At 43.1% G+C, this 24,561-nt stretch overlaps 1 protein-coding gene across 2 annotated transcripts in view; it reads left to right on the plus strand.

Annotated features, from left to right (window-relative positions):
• The first annotated feature begins 9,676 nt into the window (after nt 1-9,676).
• The window catches only part of EGFLAM (EGF like, fibronectin type III and laminin G domains), a 221,792-nt gene continuing 206,907 nt past the window's right edge, over nt 9,677-24,561 (plus strand). For both annotated transcript variants that reach the window (XM_012460023.2, XM_012460024.2), the window contains exon 1: nt 9,677-9,981. In XM_012460023.2, the coding sequence (XP_012315446.2) occupies nt 9,885-9,981 (97 nt within the window). In that variant the 5' untranslated portion in view covers nt 9,677-9,884. The remainder of the gene's footprint in view (nt 9,982-24,561) is intronic.

Consider the following 24,561-nt stretch of genomic DNA (forward strand, 5'->3'; position numbering starts at 1 on the left):
CATTATTTTGCCACCATCTGCTTTTTACCCTGATGAAAGTGGATAGCTTGAATTGTGTTGTTTTTTCAATGAAACCCCATGATTATGAAAGAGCTTGGGACCAGAGAGTGATTAAAGCCATACTTCTCTGTTCATCAAGGAATTACAGGCTTACCTACTACATACAAGCCAACATCTCCACATTCTGAGTTTTCTGCATGGGTTTTTCCATCATCTGGACTCAGACATCATGTTAGTCTACTCCTTCAACTCTGACATCAGAGTTTTAATGTTAATAGCATTTCTCAAGGATAAGCAGGTGGGACCTGGGTACAATTGAGAAGGATGTGTCTGGGGCTGCCATGCCCAAACACAGACACAAGAATGTCTGAGCTGAGAAGGATCCTGTGTCTACCAGTTAAGCCCAGGAAACTCATGTCAGATAGGCAATGTGACTCATCTAAAGACATATAACAAGTAATAAACAAAGATTAGAAACAGGGAATGTGAAAAACAGGCATACTGGATAAATTAAGAGACACTAAAGCTAGAGGAAAATGTGAATGGGTTAGCTGTTCCCAGGAGCAGCCAGGACTGAATGGTGACTCCTACCAGTTGTGGGTGTATCCTGTGTGCATTTTCCTCTCTTTAGATGGCTCAGCCATGATTCCTACCCCAAAGAATCCCCTTCTGGTATTTCACTATCTTTTGGGAGAGATCATTCATTGTCCCAAAGTACAATCCTTGATTTTTCATTCTTTCCAGCTCCTGTACAAAGTGTCTGGATCAAAGCTTCACTTTTGGCCTCAAGTCTCATGTGCCATCCAAGTAGTAATCCACTGTGCTTCTAGAGTTTAACTCTGGAGAGGACTTAGCTTGTCTCTGTGATAGATGTGACTAATGGAATGATAAAGCCGACCCACATTCAGTTACTGTCAAATGTGTGGCATGAGCAGTGCCTTGGATTATCCTATCTGATGGGCACACCCTTTAAGTAGGTGACACATTCCGTCGCAGCGGGGAGGAAATCAAAGCTGTTTTCTCCTCCTCCTTGATCTTTCTTCATATTGTCAGTTAATTTTAAAATAGGAATCTAAGCCATCCCCTCCTACTTTTTTGGATAAGGAATTTCCTTGGAAATTGTTCCATTCTGATTTCCTGTCACTAACACTGCCATCCTGACATGCCACACACCTTCTTCTCTGCCTTGAACCCTTTTCTCTCACACCCTTCCTTCCCAGGGACTGGGTACCAACGTAACCATAGCTAGCTCACCATAACATAGCTAACCCTAACTCAGCTACTCGTCACCTTCTTGACACCTACTTGGCGGCACTCACTGATCATACTGTACTTACAAATCCTTCAGTCTCCTTTGTCCTACTTCCCCCCTTAAGAAAAACACATGGACATAAAGATGGGAACAACAGACACTGGGAATTACTAGAAGCGGGAGGGAGGGAGGAGGATGTGGGCTGAAAACCTACCTGTTGGGTGCTATGTTCAGTACTGGGGTGATCATCCATACCTCAGCCCTACCTCAAGCCTCAGCATCATGCAGAATATACATGTAACAAACCTGCACATGTACCCCCGAATCTAAAATAAAAGTTGAAATTATTATTTTTTTTTAAAGAAAAACACATAAAAAGATCAAACTCAGACTGAAAAACTGGCCTTTTGCTTCTTTTTACAGGTTTTTTCTTGGCATCAGAAAATCTGCATTTGTTTGTACCATTGCAGAAGAAGCCAGAAGCGGAGCCAGCATTTCTCTGCTTCCTACGCTCACCTCCCCCTAGGAGCCTTCCCTGCCCTCCCTTCTCACGCCTCCCATTTCCGCTCTCTGGATGGACTAAATAGGACTGGCTTGGAAACTGTGAGTTGGCTTCCTCCAGAGGCAAGGCATTGCTTTTGTCTTGCCATCTTTGTGTGTGTGTGTGTGTGTGTGTGTGTGTGTGTGTATGTTTGTGTGTGTGTCTGTGTGTGTGTTAAATGCTGCATTTTATTTTGTTTTATTTTCATTTTACTCTTTTGGTTAGAGACTTGCTTTCCAACCTCAAAGTTTTTCCTGAAAAACAACTTTTATAAGACTCTTTTGTGTTTAACAAGTGTCATCTGCCTGTCCTGGGAGAAGGAAAGCGGCTCTGTCATGAAAGTGGAGATCGTGAGCCCTGGGACAGACTGAGATGGCATTTTATCCAGTATCTTCAGTTCCCAGAGGAGAAGAGTAAGAGACAGAGTGGTTGATGGAATTGCGAAAGTCCCACTGACAATAGTGACAGAGACGGAAGAAGAGTGCAGGTCTCCTGACCTCTGCTCTGTGGAGATCTCCTTGCTGCCGTGTCATTTCACGAACTAGCCCTGCATTTGGAATTGTGTGTGGGTCTCCAGGGAGATGCCTGTTAGTATGATATGCAGTTGCATGTGGCCACTTTGGGGGTCTCTTGTTTTTTTGTGTCCTGTGTCACGGTAGGTGGAGGTCACAAGACCCTGGAGAATCCCCGACATCTTCAAGACATGCACACGACAGGACATGCACAAGACATGCTCCCTGTATTTTCAGGAAGATGATGACTTCTCCATATTCCTGAAATGCAGGGAGAGACCCTGTTGTGTGCACATCTATCTTTCCAGCTCATCCAATCTGGCAGCTCTAAACAGAACCATATAACTTGTGAGGTGTCCTCCCCATTAGGAGTGCTGGTCTCTAGCTCTTCATCCTCTCCTTCTCCTAAGGTGTTCAGGATCTATATCTTGTCTCTTGGTTTCTCAAATCCCATCATTCTTCCTGTCCCACCAAGCACTCCACCTAGACTGCCCTATATTCTTTTAAAATTCATTCATATTTTTTTAATCCCAATAGACTCTCCTATGATTAAAAACATAAGTAGTGAAAAAAACATAATGCAAATTTCCCCCATTCACCTCAGATGCCCCAGCCCTCTTCCCACAAGCCACTAACACCTGCACTGTCCAAATTTGCTAGATTCACTTTGTTCCTTGTAGCACATGAAGGTCTAAGCCCATTTTATTATTTTATTTTTGAGACGGAGTTTCGCTCTGTCGCCAAGGCTGGAGTGCAGTGGCATAATTTCAGCTTGCTGCAAGCTCTGTCTCCTGGGTTCAAGCAATTCTCTTGCCTCAGCCTCCCAAGTAGCTGGGACTACAGGCGCCTGCCACCATGCCCGACTAATTTTTGCATTTTTATCAGAGACAGAGTTTCACCATGTTGACCAGTATGGTCTCGAACTCCTGACCTTAAATGATCCGCCTGCCTTGGCCTCCCAAAATGCTAGGAATTACAGGTGTGAGCCACCCACCACACCCAGCCAAAGCTCATTATTTTTAAACAGGTATAAAGTGCTCTATTGCATTCCGCAGTTTATTTTACCAGTTTCTTCTCCAATGATAGCTATCTTCATTGCTTTCAAGGTTGTGCTATTACAAACAATCCATATTCTAGATTCTGAAATTTTTCCTTCCCAAATCACTATTAAACTCATACATTATTCTACTTGCTGTAGACCCTGGAGCTGCTGTCCCAGGTGTCAGCTAAATGAGCTAATAAATGAGTCCCCACTGTGTTAATGGCATAATATTCATGAGTCCTTCTTCCTTATCAGGAAACATATGTCCATTTTAAGAGGGACTACCTGGATAGAAGTTCTTAAAACATATCTCTCCCATGATTTTTGGAATAAAAGGACTATAAGTCATAAATGGGTCATAGTTTTAACCCATAGGAGTATTTCAAATGACAGAAATTTCAAGAAGATATTCGTAAAATACTTACATTAAGTGAGATATTTGGGGGCAGATAGGCTTTGTTGTAAACACATAGAGATTCATCCAAAACACAAAATGCAGGGTGGCAATCTAGGGGGCTTATCTCAGGTGAGATGTGTAGTCCCAGCTTTAGCCCTGAGCCTCAGCTTGGCTGATGCTGGCAGAGAAGATACAGCACAGAAGCCACATCTTGTAAACCACATCTCCTCCCTATGGAGATGGAGCTGCCCATATCAAAATCAGGAGGGAGCGTCCAGTTAAAAACGCTGTGAGCACTACCTCACATTATGTATAAAAATCTGTTGCAGATCTAAATGTAGAAGGCAAGCAATAAAGCTTTTCAGAAAAAAAACACGGAATAATGTCTTTGCGACCTGGGGCAAGTTGCTAGCCATAAATGAAAAAATTTGATCAATCATACTACATTAAAACTAGGGTTTCTGTTCATTAAAAGTCATCATTAAGAGAGTTAAAAGACAAGATAGAATGGGGAAAATATTACCAAGATATTCAACTACAACAGAAAATCTCCTCTGAATTGTATCCAGAATATATGAAGAACTTTTACAAATCAGTAAGAAATAAGTAGACAACCCAATAGAAAAATGGGCAAAAGACATGAATAGGCACTTCACAAAATAGGATATACAATAACCAATAAGGAAGTGAAAAGGTGCTTGGCGTGTTATCAAGGAAACACAAGTTAAAATCACAATGTGTTATTACTGACATGCACCAAAATGGCTAAAATCAAAAAGGCAAACAACATCAAGTTTTGGTATGATTTTGAATGACTAGGACCCTCATATACTTTAATGGGAGTGTAAATGAATACAGCCACTTTGGAAAATTGTTTGACAATACCTTCCAAACCTAAACGTATGCCTATCATACAATCTAATAATTCTGCTCACAGGTATACACAGCAGATACACATGCATATGTCTGCCAAAGATACACACAGCAGATACACATGCATATGTCTGCCAAAGATACATACAAGAATGATCACAGCAACATTTTTGGTTGTAGTTCCAAACTAGAAACAACCCAAATGTCCATCAGGAGTAAAATGGATAAACACTTGTATAATGAAACACTACACAGCAATGAATATGAATAACCACACAACTTTGATGAATTTTTTCAAACATAGCGTTGAGTAAAAGAGGCATAAATAATTACATTACTGCATGATTCCATCTACATAAAGTTTAAAACCAGGCCAAAATAATCTAGGTGCTAGAAATCAAGAAAATGGTTACCTATTTGATTGCGGGACAGGTTATGGTTAGTAGGAAGAATGAAAGGCTTTTGGGGTGCTGGTATTGTTTTATTTCTTTATCTGGAGGCTTATTGCACACATTTACTTTGTCAGCCCGTTTATTACATACTTAAGTATAATCAACTATAAGCACAGAGGACATAATGCATAGCAGATGGCTATGCATTATACAGTATATCATATATATGTTATCATTTGTAATACAGGGTCTTTGTCACTCAACCCAGTAGCACATTATTTGCACTTATTTTGGGCTTCCTCTGTTTTGCTTATGGAACGATTGGCCATGCAACTGTCTTCATCTCCCAACACAGTTGTAGTCTTCTTGAGTGTAAAAAATATGGTTGCATTTTCTCTAACTTATTATTTCTGTTCTTAACACAAAGCCTTACACATAATGGGATTGAGTCTCAATGTTGGTTTTACATTGGAGTAGGGAGAGTGTTCACATATTTTTACTGATCTACTTTTATTCATGTATTTTAATTAAAAATAAACAGGAGGTTTGAATTCTCATCCCTCATCCTTCTTCAAAAATATATACTTCTAGAGAGGAAGCATGAGGGGGGCTTTGAGGGGATGCTGCTCACATCCTATTTCTTGATCTGGGCAGTACTTAACAAAAGTTATACAAGTGTGCTCACTTTGCTATAATTCATCAAGTTGTACACTTACTATTTGATACTTTTGTATGTTGTATCTTAATTAAAATGTAATATAATATATATGTATGTATATATTTCTAGTTTGGCAAGACACTATGCTGGTGAGAGTTCATGGAATTAGTTAGGTGCATGTACTGCTTATTGGGGAGTAAATTAGTACAACTTCCTTGGGAGGAAATTTGGCCAAATTATCAAAATTGAAAAGGCATTTACTCTTTTACCAAGCAATGGTTAGTGTAGAAATGACCCCTATAGTCTATTATAACATATGTAACCTATTACACATTCAGTGTCATTCATGCCATGCTGTTTATAATAACTAGAAACAACAGGAGAAAGAACAAATAAATTATACATCACACAATCGAATATTATTCAGCAGTTAGTAAGAAGGAGGCAGAGCTGTATCTGGTGATTTGAAAGGATCATCGGGTTAAGAAGTGTATAGAAGGTGCTCTTGGTTGTGTGAACTATATGTGTATATAATTAGCTTGTCCATTGATAGCCTGTCTCTACAGGGATATCCAAGAAACTGGTGATGGTAGAAGGAAGAAAAGGAATTTTTCACTATACACTGCCTGATCCACATTTCAAATTTTACATATACATATAACCAATTTAGAAAAACAAATCAAAAGATGATTCTTGGCTGCCGTCTCTTTGTCACTGTCATTTAGAGTCTTAATAAACATTCTATAATTGATAAGTTTGCCTTTCCTTTCTTCTAACAGCCTCCAAATCTATTTCATGCAGCAAAGGTCAGATTCCTCTTCCATGATAATGAGCAAAGTAGGCAGGTCACTCTTCTGTGGGCGACCTTATTAATTGAGTTTAGACCTCCAGTGCATTTGAACAGATTTTTTTTTTTTAGTGAAACATTCAAAGCCTCTTGGTCCCTCTTTTGTTCGCCTCCTCTCAGAAAGCCGGAAGTGAGTGAAAGACGTGAGTTCTATTTGTCTTTAGTTAGATTTACCAATGCCATACTTGGTTGTCAAACTGGAAGGAGAGGGAAACTTGGAGGATGTGATTTGAACTGCAAAGGATGGGAATAAGTTCTATGTAACACGTGCCCCACATTTGAAGCAGATTTTGTGAAATAAGATCTTATCCCAATGTCCGGATGATCTGAAGTGTTTGCAGGCCCTCAGAGGTAAAATAGAACAACAGAATCTAATGCCCCCAAGGAAGAAACATGAGGGGCCTCTGAAGAAACCGAGCCTGTTTCCCAAATCACTTATGATCATTTGCAAAAAACGGAAGGGAGGCCAAGTGCCAGGGATGCCGAGGTGGTGTGGCACATGTAGAGGACATGCAAGAAGACTGAAGCCCAGGCTTGCAACATTTGCAATGGACAATTTGCACGGGTCTTTTAAAAGGCACATTCAGAGTAAATGTAGCTTAGATTAGATAGTGCTGTTTTATCAGCTAATACAGAGAAGGCAAAACCTGGAATTTACTGATTGTTTCATCCAGCCCCTTCATTTTTACCAAGGCACACTATACGTAAAGCCTGGGATTAAACACCCATATCTCCTGATCCTCTCGGTCCACTGGTGGTTTTTTTTTTTTTTTTTTTTTGAGATGGAGTGTCACAGTGTCACCCAGGCTGAAGTGCAGTGGCGTGATCTTGGCTGGCAGCAACCTCTGCCTCCCGGGTTCAAGCGATTCTCCTGCCTCAGCCTCCAAAGTAGCTGGGATTACAGGCGCCTGCTGCCATGCCCGGCTAACACTGCTGTTTTCTTTCCCCCTTGTCCCCTTAAAAGCCTGAAGGCTGGAATCAGACCCCTTGGATTCAAGTGCGCTTCTGCCTCTTGGGAGCAGCATGACTTTGGGCAAGTTTCTTAACCTTTCCATGCTTCTGCTTCCTCATCTGTAAAAGGCAAGAATAGTAATAACAGTATCTTCCTGGTATGGTTGTTATTGGGATTAAAATACACTTCAAAGAGGTTCTGGTACATAGAAGACATTAAATAAATGGTAGCCATAATATCAACGATTATTATTACTTCTAATTTCTGTATCACAGATAATCATTTTTAAGTAGGAAAGCCTGCATGAGAGGTATCTGCATTGCAACACTTGTTTGGTTCTGGGTGCCACATTAAGTCTGAGATAAGAAATCACTTTCGCATAAAGAAGGGACTCTGGCGCTGGAGGAGCTCTCTAACACAGACGGAGTTCAAAGGGAGGTGGCATGACCCACCACTGATGCTGAAAGCAGACTGTGTGGAGTGGAGGTGGGGCCTAGATGACCTTCAGGGGTCCTGGTAGTCCTAAAGGGTCTATGATTTTTGGGACCTTTGAGACTAGCAGCCCTGGGGGCAATCACTTTGCTTAGCTTAGCAGCCAGCTTCACCGTCACCTTGGAAGTGAAGAGCATAGGTCTGTCTGAACTTTGCTCCAGTTCTGTGTTAAGAGGACAAGCTCCGGTGTCACAGCTAAGACTTCCAAATACTCAGGTTGGAGGGGACTTTGAATTTATTTATGAACAGACAGTTGCACACTTGAAAATGCCAACACATAAGGGAACATACTCAGCTTTGCTAACTAACAAGATTGAGCTCATTACAAACTCTCCAGCCAGGGGATATATCATTCTTAAAAGAGGAGTAGAAATTGTGTGTGTGTGTTTGGGGGGCTGGGGAGGGGAGAAGAATATGTCAGTCAACATCGTTTCCTCCCGCGCTCCCAAACATAGGCTAACTGTGAAGAGCCAGGACGCCCACCGAGTCCTGGCAGCGCTGCAAGGTGGGGCGGGGGTGGGCGCGGTCCTCTCGCTGGTGACTGCAGACTTCCTCTGCAGGGCATTTCCTAGTGCCTTTGATCTTTCCCCACGAACTGGCCAGGGCCGAGTTTGCCTCTAAGTTTATTCCTTCTTGGTTTATTTATTGTATCTGCTTTCTCTTCTTGCTGGTTTGGAGGTCAGAACGCCAGTGTGCAACGGGACGTGCGTCCCAGGGTCTCCCCTCTCCAAGCACTGCCGCGAAATCTGGCAAAAGGTACATTTTACTGAGTCCTGGGGAAGCAAATTCAGAGGAGGAGAAAGTCTTTCCCCACTCAGGGAGCCAACCCAGGAAGCCCGATTCTGGGATCAGAGGCTGGGATCCCGCCCCAGCCCCCGGCCCCCGGCCCCTGCCCCAGCCCCAGCCTGGTTGGCGGGCGCTCCCCAGGGGGTCTTCTCGGTCCCCCCACCCCGGCCCTGGGGGGCTAGAGCTCGCGTCCCTCCCCGAGACGCCAGGCTTAACTTGGAGTTTCATCTCCTCCCCAGGAGGGTCTCAAGTTGCCTTCCTCTGCCGGGAAGGGCCCCCACTCCCCCGCGCTGGGCCGTAATCCCCACCCGGCGTCCCCGTCTGAGTGGCGAGGCCTCAGCTCTCCATCTGCGCGCCTTAAACCCCATTTATCTTCTTAGCGCCTCAGACCCGGCCGGCCCCGCCCCTCTTCCTCTCACCCCACCCCACTTGCAAATCACAGACCCCCGTCTACCCCTCGCATCCCCCAAGCGCGCAGGATCAACGATAGCAACCTTTGAGGTGTTAGAAAAAGTCGCCAGGCTGGGTAAAAGCGACCTAGAGGGCCGCGGCCAGAGGAGGGCCCAGCTGGGGTGGGGAGCGCCCCAAGATTTGAGGGTGAGGACCGGGGAGGGTCCTGGACCCGCAGTCGCCTAACTCCTGCCCTGCGTCTCCAGTGCTTGAAGTCGGTCCCTCCCAGGTCCCCAATCTAGGTCACCAGCGCGGAAGGGCTGAGCTGGGGGTCGCTAGAGAGGGTGAGGGGCGGGCTGTCTGCTTCCGAGGTGGGCGAGGAGTGAGGGTTTCAGGGCCTGCCCCTCTCACTTCCACTCGATTGTAATTTCATCCCACGGCCCGTCGAGCTTCCCTCCCTTCCGCAGCCAGCCCGTCCCTCCCGTCAGCCTCCTTCGTCGCCCCCGCCCCCGCGAAAAGCCCTGCCGCTTGCAGCCGGCTCCACTCCCGCACGCCGACCTCCCGGCTGCCGTCCTGCCTCCTGGAACTACCCCCTGGTTCCGGGCCCAGCCCCCGCAGCCGCCCACCTCCTCGCTCCGGCCCGGGAATCCTCGGGGACCTGCGTCCCCCCCGCCCTCGCCCCCGCCCCCGGAGAAGCCCTTTCCCTGTGCGCCCGGGACTTGGTGAAACTTTGCAGGCGCTGCCGGCCAAATGGATTTAACCAGAGGCGTCTTGCTCTGGCTCCTGCTCCTGGCTTCCAGCCTCCGACCCGGCACGTGGTCGCTCCGAGCCGCTCTCCGAAAACCAGGTAAGGTGCTCCTCCGCCCGGGGCCACTACGCCCCGAGCGCCCCTGCCGGGCTCCGGGGCGAGGACGCTGACCGGGCTGCGCACCGCCTCCCTCTCCACAACCAGCGTCGGCTTCACTCGTTTCAGCTCTGCGCCGAGCTGAGAAAAGACGCGAACCTCGCCCTCTCCCGCTCCCGGGCGGCTCTAGGGATATTTGTTTGTCAAAATAATGATCAGTTTTCTAGACACAGTAGAGTTGGTGGTCCCCGTGTTTGATCGCAGAGAGCTGAGAGTTGGGACAACGGTCGTGCTGTCTCAATTACAGAGGATGGCAACCGTGCAGAGGAGTCAAACCAGCCCCTCCTGCGTCTCCAAACGTTTTACTGAATTCATATTGTCCAGAGCCCAGCCATTTCCTGTTAAGTGTCTGAAGGGTTGCCTGGAGCCCCTCTGCCCAGCTCGGGTCCTGCCCAAGCGCTGTGCAGGGACGTGGACGCTGCACTTAGCATCCTCTTCCACTCTGGGGCCGTTTGTTCAGAAGGAAGCACCCAGTGGGTTAATTTTACCGTGTTTTGAACTCCTGTCTTTGCTCTGCTATTTAAACAAAGATATGTGCGTTGCAGCCTGTTATAAGGGATTGGGGATTGGGGAGAACAGGAAACCACAATAACTTGTATTTCCTCAAGCTGCATACAGGTAAAAAGTCTTTGTGCATTTTGGTCTACTTTGATTTGGCCTATGTTGTGAGATAATTCAAAGTAGAACATTCTAAACAATGAAGTTCTAAACATTGTTTCCCAAATAACGATTTTTATTCTTTTTTTTTTTTTTTTTTGCTGGGACCATATTTAGAATTCTGAAAAATCTGTTTTTTCTTAGCTTACTTTGTAAGGGAGGCTGTCTTATGGGATTAATTATATCTTATGAACAATGGAAAACAATATAACTTTATGTGAATGCAGTCTGCAAAACCTCACGGAAAGTGCAGTTTGTCTTCACAAACGTTTCTCTAAGAAAGAGGCAAAGCTAGGAAAATTTATCAGAGGGCAAAGAAAATCGTCTTAGCGGGATCCCATGTGGATGCTTAAATATTTTGGCATTGAAACTATCTGGAAACAGGACTTGTTGCTTTTCGGCTCTGGGAACGCCCTCAGTCTATGAGCCATATCTCTTATTACCAGCACTTGTTAACCTGCCTTGAAATCTAAGGTCATTATCATAATCTACACCATATTTAAATTATGAGCCATTCCGTTTATGAGCTCTTCATTTTGCAGATAATAGCTTCAGTCCAAGGTAATATTAAATTGTTTCTCTTTCTGCTTGCACACACACACACACACACACACACACACACCCCCCTTCAAGGATTTGAGGACAGGGCTTCTAACTTTCTTCCTTAAGATACACACATCACAGTCAATTATTTTACAGATTTATTCACGTGAAATAATCGATTAATTGTCACAATTTTTAAACAAAGCATAGTTATATGTATAGTTTCAAAGCATGAACAGTGTATGCAATGCTTTTTTAAGGATATGTTTTAATCCATTTAAGGGCAATTTTTAAAAAGTATTTTATAAAAGCCTTCTGTATAAAACTGCTCATATGAGTCACCATATTTTCTTTCTTATTTTTTGTTGTTTCTCCCCTAAAAAGATTTTCTACCTGGTTCACTCAGGCTCATTCTAATATTGATGCCAGGAATATGCCATGTTGGCCTCTTTGGTTTTATTTGAAACGTAGATAGGGTTTTGATAGTGGAAACGCCACCTTCTAAATTACATCAAATTTGAGGTAGCAGAAGTGTTTAGACTAGGTTTGACCTAGGAGAGATTTTTTTTTTATTACTTTATAATTTTATCCAGACACTGGCTTTCAGGTTGGAAAGCTTCTCAGATTAAAATGACAGCTACTTCATAAACTTCAGGGGAAATTTCCCTCCTGGGCTCATTTACATCCCTTGGAAAGACTAGTTTTTGATCCGGAAAATTGGTCCAGATTAAAAAACTGAATGTGTCCTGCTTGGCTCTGATGTGAGCAGCAACCAGCTAATTTATAATCTTCCCCAGACGCTAGCAAATCCTGCTAGTATCCATATGGGAGTTTCTTTGTATCTTGTTTCCTCAATAGAAATTGGTTCATATACAGTACTTTGAAGGTATCGTAACCACTTTGCAAGCATACTGGAGCGATTCTGTTTTATTTGGATAGCCCTCGCTGTCTCTTCATACCCCTAAATCTACTTTTGATAAGTACAGCTTTGTTGGAGAAGTCTTGGATTTAAAATCAACCTGAAAATTCCCCATCCCCACCTACCTCTAGTGAGAAAAAACCGAGTAGCAGCTTCAAGTTTGAGTCTAGTTTGTGTTCAACACAAGCAACCTTTCCCTTCACCCCAAGATAGCTCATCTTTTGACACTGAACATTAATAAAGAAACCTCTGCATTTGCCAGGACTCACAAGAAATGACAGTTTTCAAATTAAGTTAAATTAAGTCATAATAACTAACGCTAAGTGCTTGCCACACTGTTCTACAATGTGGACGGACTCACAGTAATTTATTTAATCAACCCAATGGCCCTGGGAGATGAGGACTATTACTATCCCTGTTTTACTGAAGGAGAAATTGTGGCTTAGAGAGGTTGCGTATCTCACCCAAGGTCACACAACTACTAAGCAATGGAATGGAAATTTAAGCTCTGATATTCAGGACCAGAAACTGAGTTCAGAACATCGTGTTTGCAGAGGTATGTAGCATGTCTTGTAGGGTGTCCTCCTGGAGGCTGAAGAGTGGATGGAGCTCCCATGGGTCAGAGATTGGAGGCTAGGTGGAGGCTGCTGTTTTGTGTGGGGACCCTGAGTTGCTCTTAAACATTGGTAAATGGGATATGCCGAAAGCCTCCTAAGACAATAGAGTGCATATGATACTGAAAGAGTTTAGAAGCTACTGTCTAGGGCCTCATTTTTAAGAATCATGGACTGTAGCCTTATGGAGTGATGATGAACCACTTGCTTCTCTTGTTGAACTCCTGGGGATTAAGGCTTGTGAGGGTCAGAGGTTCCACTTGAGTACCTGAAGGTAGAAAAAGGGGCCTCTGAAGAATGGGAGGGTTTAGGGCCCTTTCCTTTTCCCAGGCCTTCACGATGTGGAAACACAACGTGTTGGATAGCCTTCGTTCCTTTTGAGACTACAAATTAGAATCATAGGCCTGGAAGGAAGTGAAAAACCCTCACTTTGCAGCTGGGCGTGGTGGCTCATGCCTATAATCACAGCACTTTGGGAGGCTGAGGCGGGTGGATCACCTAAGGTCATGAGTTCAGACTGGCCTGACCAACATGGAAAAACCCTGTCTCTACTAAAAAAATACAAAATTAGCCAGGTCTGGTGACACATGCCTGTAATCCCACCTACTTGGGAGGCTGAGGCAGGAGAATCACTTGAGCCCAGGAGGTGGAGGTTGTGGTGAGCCAAGATCGTGCCATTGCACTCCAGCCTCCGCAACAAGAGAGAAACGCTGTCTCAAAAAACAAACAACCAACCCTGATTTTGCAATGAGGCTGAGGGTGACTCAGTGACTTGTCCAGGTTAACATCAGAAGCTGAACTGGAACTGGAACTGGCACCCAGACCTCCCACCCTCCTGAGGGATCTCTAGCCTGTGCTTGTCCCATTACCTGACTCTCACCAGAAAGTGCAGGACTGCCTTGCTTCTGTGGTAGGGCAGGAAGAAGGGAGATGAAAGTCCAGACAACTGCTGGAACCGGCATACAACAAGTCACTTCATTCCCACAGACATATTGCTAACTCTTGTCCTCATTATCATTTTAAAGTCAGATTTATTGAGGTACAATTTACATACAATAAAGGTCATCAAGTATACAGTTTGATGAGCCCTAACAAACATATACAGTAATGTAATCACTACTGTAATAGAAATATATAAAACATTTCCATCATCCTAAAATATTCCCTTGTGTCCCTTTGTAGAAAAATGACTCCTTCCCAGCCCCTGGTAACCACTGATCTAACTTCTATCCCTGTAGTTTTGCCTCTTCCAAAATGTCATATTTTGTGTTCACCTTCTATCAACTTAACGTAATGCTTTTAAGATTCATCCATGTTGGCCAGGTATGGTGGCTTACGCCTGTTATCCCAGCACTTTGGGAGGGCAAGGCGGGTAGATCACAAGATCAGGAGATTGAGACCAGCCTGGCTAACATGGCGAAAACCCAGCTCTACAAAAAATACAAAAATTAGCTGGGTTTGGTGGTGCATGCCCAGCTACTTGGGAGGCTGAGGCACAAGAAGCACTTGACCCTCGGAGACGGAGGTTACTGTGAGCCAGGATTGCACCACTGCACTCCAGTGTGGGTGACAGAGGAATACTCTGTCTCAGAAAAAAAAAAAAAAAAAAGAAAGAAAGAAAGAAAGAAAAAAATGGGATGTTTACTTTTTTATGATTGAGTTTTGAGTATTCTTTGTATATTCTGGATGCAAGTCCTTTATTAGATATGTGTTTTGTAAATCTCAGCTTCTAGTATGTGGCTTGTCTTTTTATTTTCTTAATGGTATCTTTCAAAAAGCAGAAGATTTACATTTTGATAAGGTCTAATTTATCATTTTTTAAATGGCTTATGCTGTTTTCTTGAAAGCTTAACCTGTGGCTGCAAAGATGTTTCCCTATGTTTTATTGCAGAAGTTTTTTAGGTGTTACATTTAGGTCTGTAATTCATTTTGAGTTAGTTTTGCATGAGGTGTGAGACATAAGTCAAGATTTATTTGCTTTTGTATGGATACATTGGCTTTGTTTTCTAAGCACTCTTACGCTTGGTGGTGCTAGGTGGTACGTCAGAGGCAAAGGTCTCTGGCTTGGAAGGCTTGCTGTGCTGGGCCGTTAAGACCTCCTCATTTCTATGCAGTAGATAAGGTGTAGATCTTTTATCTCTCTACAAGGTTCTGTCACTGAAGTCAGACTTAGGGCTGACTGCTGTGGCATGTCTGGGAAGGGTTCCTGGGGTTAAAGACCAGTGCTCCCAGGCCTAGAGCCTGGGGTTGCTCTTTGTTTATTTAGACAAGACTCCTGACATTTACTAACTCTCTGGCACGAGGGGCTGGAGAACTGCACATGGGTCCTGCCTTTCCTCCTGCTTGTCCTGTTTGCCTGAGGCCCCAGGGTCAGTGGGAGAAGGTCAGATCAGCATTCAGAGTTCAAGGTTTTCCCTGGAGGATCTGGGCGTCCACAAGCATCCTTACCAAGATGTAGCTCTCTCATCTTTTTCTTTCTGCTTTCTCAATATTTCTCTAGTGGTATAATCCAACTAAAATAAAGATGTAGGGAAAGTCAGGAAGCAAAAACAAAAGGCTGAAAGAGGAGAGTTAGCCTGTGGGCAATACACCTTGTTGGTTGCTGGTAGAGATACGTGCACCTCTTAGGGGGATTCTGCTGCTGCTTGTGTGAGGCTGAGTGGCTAAGGGGCAGGGGCCAGGGACCGGGGGTCATCCTGGTCTACTTCCCCAATGCCACCTTGATCAACATGGAATTCACAAGAGACTGGTTACTTTCTCGCTTATAGCTCTCATTCAAGCCCTCTTCCCAGAGCAGGGCATTTGGGGGAGATTGTCTTATCCGTATGTCCCTTCCTGTCCCACTGTACTCCATATCACAGTGCTAATTCAGGCTGTCTGATTTTTAGGGAAAACTGTAGCTCACAAAGGCCATGGGCCACTAGAAGCTAGGTGCTAGGGACCTAGCACACGCATCTCCAACTCCTAATGCCCATGCAATTCAGGCACCGTGACAGAAATGTTTTCCTCTGATTCTTCACTCCATCAGCCTGCCTTCCCTCCTGCTGGTTTCAATGTCATATCTAATCCCTATAAGGAAGCACCTCTCTCTCTGATTCCATCTCCTTGGTTAGTCTCTCTCTTTCCATTAATTCTCTGTGAGGTAAAGGAACAGAGAAGTCAAGGTCAGGAGTAAGTGTAGTTTAAGGTGAGGCAAGGCTTGATTTTCTAAATTATTTCTCAGGGAAGAGTGTCTTGGTCAGAAAGGAGCTGAGTGGTGCTTTTTGTTTTTCTTACCCAGAGCCGAGGGGTTTAATAACCTTAGCATTCTTTGGGGAATAGTTGTCCATCTGTTCATGGCTTACTACAGCCCAAAAATGGTCTAGTAATTTTGGCTGGATCTCTGGAAGACTGGGACTCAGCATCCCCGGCTGAGGTGGGACCCCAGCTTGCCCAGGACTACCCTGTGGCTACCTCATGTTCTCCTGCCTCATGCCCTGGGCAGGCAGGACTGTAGTGTTTCCCAGCTGACTGAATGATGTGAGGTCTTGATTGCAGCAGAAAATCTTTTGCGCTGCTCAAGGCCCATGTGCCTTGCCTTTGTTTTTGCATGTCAAGCTGCATATCTTAGGGATGCACCTGCTGTTTCAGGTACAGAAAAAGGGAAAAGGTGAGGAGATATGGCAGAACCGAAGTGGCAGCTTTTAGAGGAAATCCTCCAAACTCATCTTTGCTTTCACTGATTGTGGACCTCCCTTTCGAGGAAGGACCCCAGGGTGTAGTTTCAGCCTCCTGAAATGAGCAGGTGGACTTTTGCTTCCTTGCAGGACCCCTCATGGGTTTCTCATGTAGGTGAGTCAAAACACATTTCTGCCAGCAGAGGGCGCACGTTCCAGAGCTGGCTCTGCGCGCGTCTCCGCCCTCAGCAGGTAATTCAGCATTAAGTGGATGTGAATTTTTAGTAGTGCAACCCAGGCACCTGCCTTTTTAAACAAGAACCTCAGAGGATTTGATGCACACTTTGAGACATGCCAAAACAGTTTGGACTCTCCCACGGCCTTCCTCTCCCTGGTACCTCCAGCCAGGTACTCTGTGTTAGCTGACCGTCTCCACTGCGTACCTCCATGCCCAGCTGTGGCTGATGGTGATGACACATTGCTCTGGGCACCTGTATTTTAACCAGAACAAACCCTGTTCTTAGGCTCTCAGTTGACGGCTCAAAGATGGAAACCTTGCAGTGGCGTTAACAAGAAGGCAGGCTGTTCTCTATATAACCGACATTTCCCCTCCTTATCTCCCCTCACCCCCAATCCCAAGCTTGTTCTTTCAGCCTTCAAAGCTAGTTTCTCCTGGCGGATCAGGAAGACTTGGGTGAGAGCACATATTTTGATATTCCACACATTTGGGTTCAAGTTCTGACACTGTGCAGCTACATGGTGACAGTGGGCCAGTTATATATGCTCTGTAATCCTCCGTTTCCTCATATGTAAAAATAGGATAAAGAAAGACTCTACCATATAGTGTTCCACGGAAGATCCAACAAGGTAATGCATGTACCAGGGCATTAAAAAGGAAGACTGACATTCGAAGGCAACGTTTAAGAAATTGGGATTGTTTAATCTGGACAAGGAAAAAAACCTGAAAGAATTTCTGTATTTCCATGCATCAGAAGTCATAAACACAGGCATTTATGATTTTATGTACTTTTATTCCTTTCTGTATGTATTAAGGTATGGCTACATGTGATGTAATTTGTATTGAATTGTAAAATTTTTCAGATAAATGAATTCACAAATCAGAAAGATTCTCTGGTCAAAAACAAGCCTTGATTTTTGGTTTGGAAAATGAGGAGGATTTTTGCCTGGTAATTGTCTTGGGGGAAGTTTTGTAGGATGTGGTAAGGGAGCAGCAGTCCCTAAAACAGAATTATTCAAACTGATATGTTACTGGGAGTCAGTGAAAGTCTCTATAAAGCCAGAGAGCTAAGAAATGGTCCAGGTTTTGCTCATTGCTAAGTTGATTGGAGTAATTCAGGAGTCACTATTAGGGCATAGAAAGATAGACCAGGCTCAGTCCATTTCCTATTGATGTTTCCTCAGCTGGAAAAAAATTCCACTTATCCAAGATAACCCCACTATTTTATTTTAAGCATCAAAGGAAATAAAGCAGACTAGTGCTTTGAAAGAGCTGAAGTGGGGCCGGGCACAGTAGCTCATGCCTGTAATCCCAGCACTTTGGGAGGCCGAGGTGGGCGGATCACGAGGTCAAGAGATCGAGACCGTCCTGGCCAACATCCCCATCTCTACTAAAAATACAAAAAAAATTAGCTGGGCATGGTGGCATGTGCCTGTACTCCCAGCTACCCAGGAGGCTGAGGCAGGAGAATTGCTTGAACCCAGGAGGCGGAGGTTGCAGTGAGCTAGATCGCGCCACTGCACTCCAGCCTGGCACCTGGCGACAGAGCAAGACTCTGTCTCAAAAAAATAAAAATAAAAATAAATAAAAGAAAGAGCTGAAGTGCTACCTAAGGACAGTATATGATCTAACAATAGTCATAATAATTATTATTTTCACCAACCAGATGGAGCAAGGATATACTTCCCAGTGCTTTGATCTCATTTCCAGTATCCCTCTTCTCTATTCCCCTAAAGACACTTGACAATTCTTTCTTGTCTGACTCTGCAAGTCCTGAGCAATTTAAATTTTAACACTTGTGTTTGCTGACAGGGCACCCAAAATCCTGAATCAGATTTAATGCAATGTTAGTGCTATTTATTTTTCTTGGTGCAATAAGTTTATATTAGCCATTTAGTGGTTTACATTGTGCAAAAGGAGTTGTATCAGCAGGCACTTTTCTGTAACATCTGGGCACTTGGAAACATAATACTTAAATACAACCTGAGTTTAAAGCCTTCCGTGGACAGATGGCTAATTTTATTGATCTAATCTCTCAGTTAGGAATAGATCCCATGATCCTTTGCTCGTAATTCTTGGAGTGAGGCGAGAAATGAATACAATGGGTGATGGCTGTGAATTAGGCAACTGTTATATTGTCTGTGATTTATTTTTAAAATGCTTCAATATAAACAGTGACTGTATGAATTACTTTAACCTCTACCCTAGGGGAGCTTAGTTAACACTTGAAGTAATCCAGGCTAGAAGGCACCATTCTGGCATAAGAATTTACATCTATTTTCATCCCTTGGTGATTGTGCCGTGCCAGTGGTTAAATATTTGGACCTTCACTTCTGTCTTAGGCAGGAATCCAGACTGGTTAGTTATTATTTGAAGAACTTTACTATGGAATTCAAAGTGGCAGCAAAAATACTTAGAATCATGTTATCAGATATTCATACTAGTGGGTTTGTTAATTAGCATAAATGATGTTAGATGCAATGTTTTTATTTGTGAAGTATGTGATTAGCTAGAAAGATTATTCATGTTTCTCTATTTTTATGTGGACACAGAGTAAGAATCCAGCAACTCTAGAAATCAAGCTACTTTGCAGTGGCTGAATACAGCTAGAGCTCCATTCATTTCTGTGTTTCCCTCACACAGCAGGAGACTCATTTGCCTGCTCCCTCAGCAAGATGGTTTGCTGATTTTGCCATTAGAATATTGATGTATCTCTCTCAGCAGATACAAGCAGGTGCTTGTATTAATTAGGATAATTAGCATTACCTATTGTAACAAATCCAAATCTTGGTGGCTTGACACAAAATTTATTTTTTGCACTTAGTCTAAGTCCAAAGTGGATGTTTCTTTCCAGGCAGCTCTCCTCAGCTATCTTCCTCCAAATGGTGACTTGAAGACTTGAGTCATTCTGTCTTTAATACCACCATCTTATAATGCAAAAATGGTCTTCAAGATGGACCTCCGGGGTGGGAGGTAAAGAAAAAGAAGGCTTGTGAGAGATTTTCTGTGCCAATTCAGAACATGGTCACATTGTCCCAACCCAACTGTGACATTTCTGGGAAATGTGGCCCAGTAGTGTGCACAGGAAGAAAAAGAACCAGATGTGGGGGATTGTCTCTGATGCATGCTTTGGAGTTCCTGAAAGGACAAAGAGGAGATAGCACCAAATTTACAACAGCAGGTTGTGTAATTTTTGTGGGTTCTTGCCCATGGATATTTGTATACATGGCAGAATTTGACTTGGAATTTGCTTTTGTTGTAGTATACAACCTGGTTTAAAAGCAAATAGTTACCATCTATTTTTACTTGCTGGAGGCCACCACAATTAAAAAAAAAATCTAAAAACTAAGCAGTCGAATTAATTTAGGCCAATTTGCAATAAGGTTCAAAAATATGTATATAGGTAAGTGCATATGTGCTATATGTTACTATATATTTCTTACATTTTACAAAAGGCAAAATTAATCCCTTTGAAAAAAGTTGGCCAGGCACAGTGTCTCACGCCTGTAATCCTAGCACTTTGAGAGGCTGAGGTGGTGGGTGGATCGCTTGAGCCCAGAAGTTTGAGACCAACCTGGCCAACATAGCGAAATCCCATCTCTACTAAAATAAAAAAAATTAGCCAGGCATGGTGGTTTGCACGCTTATAGTCCCAGCTACTCAGAAGGCTGAGGTGGGAGGATCACCTGAGCTCAGGACGTCGAGGCTGCCACTGCACTCCAGCCTGGGTGATGGGAGTGAGACTCTGTCTTAACAGTAACAACAACAACAACAAAACAACCAAAAGCATCACTACCCAGGGATCAAATAGAGTGAGTTTCTAGGTATATCAACTAGAAGATCTCTAGTCTCTCCCACCCCCAGTTTACTGGAAACTCCTGTTTGCATCCCAGAACAAAAAGGACTGACTAGTCATGGTAGAATATTCAGTGAGAGTTGCTTCTTACATTATAAAAATCTTTTTTTTAAGACACCACAGCCTTCTTTGATGAAGATGAAGATGGTGTGGGCTTATCTCAATAAAGACAAATTGATACATTTGGTTGAACCACTGCACTTTTCAAAGCACTTCTAAAAATGATCTCATTTGATCTTTGTAATCCTTGCCCTATCAGGAAGTCAGGGCAGATGACTTAACAAAAAGGAAACAGGAATAGCCAGGACATGAACCTAGGTCATCCAGCCTCTAGCCCTTGTTGCTTCCCATCAACCCAGAGGTGTTTCTGGAGCTAATGGGTAAGTGTATGATCATTGCTATGTGCTTGAGTCTAGCTCTGCAGCCAGGAGGGACCTTGTCAAGAAGACACGCTCTTCATCCAGGCTTCACTTAGAAAGATTCCGAGTGTGTCATAGGACACTCTGTAGAGTGACCTGGGAGAGCTTTTAGTCATGCTCCTCACTGATTGGTATGTGGAGAAAGTGGCTCGTTTTACAAACTACTTGATGACAACAGGTCTGCTTGCAACTGAGAAGGAGCCGTAGCAGCTGGAGGGTATCCTCAAAATCTTTTCAGATATCTTCTATGGAAAACGCTTTTGGGATCTCAAGGACCACCCAGATGGTGCAGCCTAGCTCTGAAGCTTTCCAGCCCTCCACGATTTAGCCATCCTCTTTAGTAGCAAATGATATTTGTTAGACTTTCAATATGGCATATTTCAAGGTTTGTCATTCCAGTCTCAAGGCTTCTGTTAGTTTCTCAAACATCTCTTCGATGTTCTGGGATTTCCTAATTGGTGTAGTTAAAAAAACCATTAGTTGAGAAAAAAAGAAGCATTCATTTGATAGCTGTTTTAAAGTAATTGACAAGCTTAGCCACAACCTACACCCTTCACATCCCTTCGGTTGGAGGAACTGAAGTAAGACTCCAGTCAAACAGACCTGGGTTTAAACTCTAGCTTTAAAATGTGTTGCTGTCTGATTCCAGATAGAATAGTGTCTTTATGCCTTATATATTTCATCTGAAATTTAAGGTTCGTAATACCTATGGCAAAAGTTTTGTGTGATAAATAAATAAGAAACTATGATGACCGAAGATATACCTACAAAGTACCTAAACATTTGGTACATGATGGGCACTCCAATGTTAGTGCATGCTAGTTAGATTCATTGTGGTTTATGGAGTTTATATGGTGGTAGAGACGTTAGCTTTTCTCTACTTAATGTAACCCCAAATATTGACAACATTGCCATAAACGTATAATTGAGCGTAGGCATCCACGAAAGTGGAAATGAAAAGAATTTCATTTCCTTCATTTCATATTATGAATTATTAGAGTTTATTTCCTCAAATAATGACTTTTGGTGTTTATATTAGTTATAAAGTTCTTGATATTGATGAAAGAGTTGGAGTCAGCTTTGGCTTTAATAAAAACACCCAACATTCATTTTGGACTTTGTACAAGATCAAGAAGAAAGGATCAGGCCACTGTAGTAGTAATGGATTTTCAGGCACCAGCTGCATAGCTCCTTGAAAGACATTATTTGCAGTCAGAATATCAAATTTCTTTAGCCACTTTTTTACTGTGATATTAAGAGAATAAACGTAAAAGACGCTGTTTCTGAAAAAAAGGGAAAAAAATTAAAAAATGATGTTGCAGTCAAGCAGAAAAAAAGTGAAAAAGTAAAGAATAATAAAATAAAAGATGCTATTTCTATGTGTTCTCTGTCTTCATTTTTGATTCATACTCTCTACCAGAATAATCTTCCCAAAATAAAGTTCGAATCCTATCACTGTTGCATTTAATATTCTTTTCTGGCTCACTACTGTTTTCCAAACCCTAAGGCTTGAACTCTGGAATCTGTCACAATATAGCCCCAACTCACTTTCCTGTCTTTTCACTGAATACATGCGTGTATTCCAGCTAGGATAGATTATTTGCTATTCCATAGACCTCCTCTTCATTTTCCCAATGCTGAATGTTGTTCACATATTGATCTGACCCCTTGGAATATCCTTCTCCTATCTCTACCCACAGAAACACAACAACCACTTCAAAGCATGTCCCAGTTACCTCCAGTTCTATGAAGTCTTTGTGTACTCTTCCAGCCAGAAGCCATTCCTCTCTTCTCCGCTTTCTACTTTATATTATATCATCTGTATACCTGACTCATGTCTTCTGTTAGATTTGTAACTTGGTCAAGAAAAGCACCATGATTTCTCTGCCTTTGTATCCCCTTCATTGCCTAATGGATTGTCTTACATGTGGTTGGTCCTTCACAGACAGTTATGGATTGGAAAACCATGGCCTCATTTGGGGCAAACACATTTTCACATTGTGTGATTAATTTGATCCTACTCCCAGCTCCTGACTTCATTTCACACAGAAAAAGTGTCACTTCCATGTGCCAACATTTTTGCACAACATATGCAGACATTTGAAAACCCGCATTTCAGTATGATTCAGAGAAGGTTCCCCAGGGAGTCACTCTGAAGCAGTATGTAATTTAAATCCCACGTACATGCTGCCAAAGGCTATTGGAATAGTGGGGTTTTCAGGAGACTCTGATTGAGTCTGCACTGTGAAATATGTCATTTTCAATACCTAGAGAACAGGTAGAGCTGAAGTAATGCATGGAGCTGCCTCAGACTTGCTTTTTATCATGTCTTTGGAGGTTAAGAAGCAAAGGCAATACCATTTACTCATACACTGAAAAGCAGTAGGTGGGGAGGGGTTAAAATAGTCCAATGTTCAACAACCCTCCTTCCCCGATTTGTTTTTAAAACCAAAGGCAAGTAAGAGTTGTGTGGGAATGGCATCATAGGTATGATTGAAAAGGTCAAGTTGCAGGAGAAGGGATAAAGCTAGTTCAATCTGCCATAATGAGATCTGACTGTGAGGTCATAAGTAAAACAGTACTCCAGTTCTTAAGCATTCTTCTTCAGTGTTATTGTACTGACCCTGGCTTGCTTATGAAGATCAATTCTGTATTCCCTTGAAAGCAAAGCAGCCAAAAGCCAGAGTGTTTGCAAATGATTTTTCAGTCTTTGTTTTGTGAGAACCAACATGCCTGATAGAAATGAATGCTCCTGGTAAGTCCTATTGAAAGCAACCAATTGACTGAAACATTCGTCAGTTGACTTTTTGAGAGATGTGTGTGTGTGTGTGTGTGTGTGTGTGTGTGTGTGTGTAACCTAAAAGTAACCTGCATTATAATAGCAATTAAAAATAAAATAAGTAAATATATGAGGAAGTGGTAAAGTATTAGGGATACATGTACCAATGTCTGAAATTTACTTTGAAATACATTTACAAAAATAAGATTTAGAAGAGAAGGATGGTATAAGATGGTTGAATAGGATTCTCCAGCAATCATTCCCCTGCATAAACATCAATTTGAATAACTATCCACACATGAAACTACTTCACAAGAGCTAGAGAAACCAGGTTAGAGATTACTATACCTAGTTATAGCATGATAATAGAAAAGACACATTGAAGAAGGTGGGAAGGACAGTTATACATTATCCATGTTACCCCTTCCCCAGCAATAGGCAGCACAGCATGGAGAGACATACCATACACTTGAGGGAAAGAAAGGGAAGTAAGCATAGGACTTTGCTTTGCACTCCAACACTGGGCCCACCACAGTAAAACCCAGCACTGGAAAGTCCTACACAGCCCAATGCCAGACTGATACCCACAGACAGCCCCTAGACCTATCCCAACACCATATGGGAACACATAGCCCCTTCAAGATGGACTCAAGTTCTAGCCTGTATCGCTGCTGGCCAACTACAGAGGATTTGGAGTCCAAATAATCCCTAGTGACAGAAAGGCCTCAGAAGCTGTGGGTTTTGGGCAGGACCCAGCAATGTACTAGCTTCAGTGGCCATGGGCTTTGGGTACACCTCAGGACTGCAAAAGCCTCAGCAGCCATGAGATTCTAGCCCAGTGC

The sequence above is a fragment of the Aotus nancymaae genome, unplaced genomic scaffold (genome assembly GCF_030222135.1).
Source record: "Aotus nancymaae isolate 86718 unplaced genomic scaffold, 86718_ANA_hifiasm-v0.15.2.pri h1tg000014l, whole genome shotgun sequence".
NCBI lineage: Eukaryota > Metazoa > Chordata > Mammalia > Primates > Aotidae > Aotus > Aotus nancymaae.